This window comes from Gymnoscopelus microlampas (genome assembly GCF_963454915.1).
Source record: "Gymnoscopelus microlampas genome assembly, chromosome: 24".
Classification (NCBI taxonomy): Eukaryota; Metazoa; Chordata; class Actinopteri; order Myctophiformes; family Myctophidae; genus Gymnoscopelus; species Gymnoscopelus microlampas.
In genome coordinates, this window is record NC_139961.1 from 31,330,642 (window position 1) to 31,334,357 (window position 3,716).

Here is a 3,716-nt window from a genome sequence, read left to right on the forward strand (position 1 = left end):
CTTTGATGTTGATAATGACAGTAATATTACATTTGTGTCGACATAGTATGACTTTGTTATGACAGTATACTTTACTGTAGCCTTTTATACTTTGTAACCTTTTAAACTTTTTTACTAAAGGATAGTACAACATATTTGTTGCTTTTAGGATGACATAAGACATGAAGTATGTTGTTCTTTTGCTACCATGGTGTAGGTTGTTTGTTTTTTGATGTCATGGTAGTAATATGACTGTTTCTTTTTTGTGTACGCTGTACTATGACTTATTTTTACGGCATGGCTGCTTGGGGGCAAGCCGTCTAGAAGAGTGTGTGTGTGTGTGTGTGTGTGTGTGTGTGTGTGTGTGTGTGTGTGTGTGTGTGTGTGTGTGTGTGTGTGTGTGTGTGTGTGTGTGTGTGTGTGTGTGTGTGTGTGTGTGTGTGTGTGTGTGTGTGTGTGTGTGTTGACTGATGACTGTATGGTACAGTGGTTCTCAAAAGTACAACATTTCAAGGACTCCCACCTGGGCTTGGCACTTTGGGAACAACTGGTATAGTAAGAATGTTTTGACAACATAATATCATAGTAGGACTCTTTTGCTGCTATGCAGTTTTTTTTTTGACGACAACATAGTATGTAATTTTTTTGTTGACATTATTACTTTTGTCTTCAATGACATACTAAATGTTTTGTTTTTGACAACATAGTATTGTATTACTTTTTTTTTTTATGACATGGTATATTATGACTATTTCTGAGGACTGCATTTCTTTCTTGTCATAGAATAGTACGACTGCTTTTTGGCTTTTTGAATGACAGTATTGTTTTCTGATGCTGTAGTATTCTATGGTCATTTTTATGTTTTGACATTATGACTTTTTCTACAAAGCGAGTGCATTCATTATGGTGGTTTCAATGAGTTATAAGATTCTGTAAACATATAGTGCAAAAAATACAGTAATGCAGTGATATTAAAAAGAAAATGTACTGTTGAATACTTAATCACATGAACCGTAGTGTCCCTATTCTGGCCATATCATAATAGGCGAACATTCTGTGAAAATACCGGATCTACAAGCTCACAATGCATATGTGCGTACAATGATGATGCGTATTTTATATATTTTTAAAGCAAGTACTCCAGTACCTCAGGTAATAATGTGAAAATTTGACTTTCACGTGCAGTGGAGCAATATTTGACCAGGAGTATACCTGACTCAATTAACAGGGTTGTTTACTTTGTCCACCGCTGGTGAAGAGGTATCTCATCCTCACAGCCCCCCTCTGGAATGGTGTCATGGTTCCATGGGGCTGCCTGATGCCCACCCTCCCATGGCCCCTGCACCTAAAGAATCTGTTCCTCCATATTGACGCTGGCTGCTGCTCTGAAGCGGGACCCAGTCCTGGCCTGTGTTGGTACTGCAGATGGCTGAAGCCAAGCTGGGAATGTCAGAGGGACTGGGGACTGAGGTGTGGAGGGTGTGTGACTTGGGGGAGTGTCTGGGTTGAGGGTTGGGGTCACTTCTGACCTCAACGGGGGCGCTGTCGCCGCTTTCCTGTTTATGCCATGTGTAACGAGACTGCTCGCCGCGAGACTGCTGCTTGTGAAACTCATGCAGGTAGAGCGTGTGCATGCTCATCTCGGTGGAGGAGGCGTACTCTGATAGAACCAAACCGGTCATCTGTCCCTCCCACGCACTGCTGCCAGAGCCGATCATATGTGCATCAGTCCCAGAGTCTGCCATTGGCCTGCTGGTGTCTCGGGTGTGGCCAACGGCACTATGAGCAGCATTGAAGCTGCCTCTCGTTAGACTGATGCTGACTGGTGAGAGGGAGCTCAAGGCCAGCGCCCTCCCACCAATGCCGACTGCAGCATGATTGGCCAAAGAGCCGTCACAGCCGAAATGAACAGAGGCTAATGTGGGCGGGCCTGCCAAGAGGTTGGCAATGAGAGGCCTTGGCTCAGACTGGGACAGTAAGGTGACTGTGTGTGGGTCCGCCGGGGCCTTGGTCACCTCTCTCTGGACCCGTTCTTTGAGCTGACTAATGAATCGTTTGGACTCATGGGGAGGCTGCCACTGGGGATTGTTAATGGCAAAGTACATCAGAGACAGCTCTGTCTTCCCACCCTCCACCTGCTGGTGAAAGGAAGCCTCCGTCTTCCCTTCTGACATCCACGCAGGGTGTCCATGCTGCCTAATGTCCATCTGAGCGAAAGAGCAAATGTCTCCCAACCCAACCACCTCCACAGTGAAGTTCCTGAAGAAGTCAATGATCTCCAGAGACTTCCTCCTCAGGGAGAAGATCAGGATGAAGGGGGTCACTACTGGACTGACCAGCTCCTCCAGGATAATAACAGCCTTGTACTGGAAGAGCTGACAGAACTGGCGACGGGTCTCATGTCTGTACGCATTTCCCGGCCAGTGGTCCGGCGCATAATGAATATGTGCCAGGATCACCCTCAACAGCTGCTCGGGGCAAAACACCTCGTGCTTGTCCAGAATGATTGACCTGCAGACACTTACACACACCCCGAACAGTGTGATGGAGGAGAGGACATGTTCTACTTGTAGAACATCCTCGTCATAGATGGTCAAGATGACAAGAACAGCCAGGAGAGAGCCAGCAAAGAATGCTACATTCTTAGCCACCACAGTCAGCAGTGGGGACTGAAAACAGTTCATATACTTAGACGAAGCCTTGTATGCCTTGCTGAGACGTGACATGAGCTCGTGGTCCAGCTCGTTGAAGTGACGCAAGTAACATCGACCATAGAGAGACCAGCTCCTGGCTCCCAGAAAATCAGGCTGCCGCATGATCACCCCAGTGTAACTAAAAAAGGCATAGAGGATCTGCCACACCAGAATGACTGGACAAAGCAAGAGATTGGCAATGCCAATCCACAATATACGAGATGCCAGTTTATCTGCCAGCTCCAGCCTGTTGACTCCTCTCTTGTACTCTTGCTTCAGACTCCATTCACTCTCAAACAGAGAGCCTGGCCCCCAAAAGAAGATGAGCTCAAAGTTGTACTTGAGACCCCAGGTGTAGAACACACTCTCTCCAAGTAAAGGAGGTCGGAAACATACAGGAAGGAGAGACTTATTCACCATGGCAACCATGTAGTTTTTGAAGCGGAGGATACGGTGGCAGATGTCCAGTTCCATCAGTTCCTTCTTGTAAATGCAGATCTGGTGTTCCTTCTGGACCTCCATTATTCTGGCCTGAACCTCCTGCCATGTTGTAGAGGTCAACTCTGACATGGTCATCTTGAGGGCACCGGTGTAGAAGGATCTGATCTCCCAGTAGCAACAGACATTGTAGATGAACTTGGCCAGTCCGTGCAGCCAGAACATGGCAGAGATCACCAGTACAAAGATCACAAACTGGTTGTCACGGATACGAGCGTTGCAAACGTCAATGGGGAGGAAGGTATCGGGCAAGGTGACTTTAGAGGAGTCTGTATGGTTCACACGCTTATTAGCGAAGAGGATGTCATAGTCCACACAGTTGACCAGGAACACTGTGAAACCCACCACAAACGGCAGCTGAACCAGCTCAAAGATCTCCCCCAGCAGCATACAGGTAAATCCATTCTTCTGGTGCAGGTTATAGACCCTCTGGAAGAACAAGTCTAGGTTTTCTATATGATGCCATTGGGATTTGCGTTCAGGCACATGCAACAGCAAATTCTCGTCTCCTGGTGGGGAGTCACGGTAGGAGGCAAAGTGAGCCAT

At 46.9% G+C, this 3,716-nt stretch overlaps 1 protein-coding gene across 1 annotated transcript; it reads right to left on the reverse strand.

The window, feature by feature from the left end:
• Positions 1-1,274: 1,274 nt before the first annotated feature.
• Positions 1,275-3,716, reverse strand: LOC311040647 (autophagy-related protein 9A-like; the record flags this gene model as incomplete). The annotated part of the gene is made up of 1 exon (XM_084050976.1): positions 1,275-3,716. The coding sequence occupies one exon, from the start codon at positions 3,714-3,716 to the stop codon at positions 1,275-1,277; it is 2,442 nt and encodes an 813-aa protein (XP_083907102.1).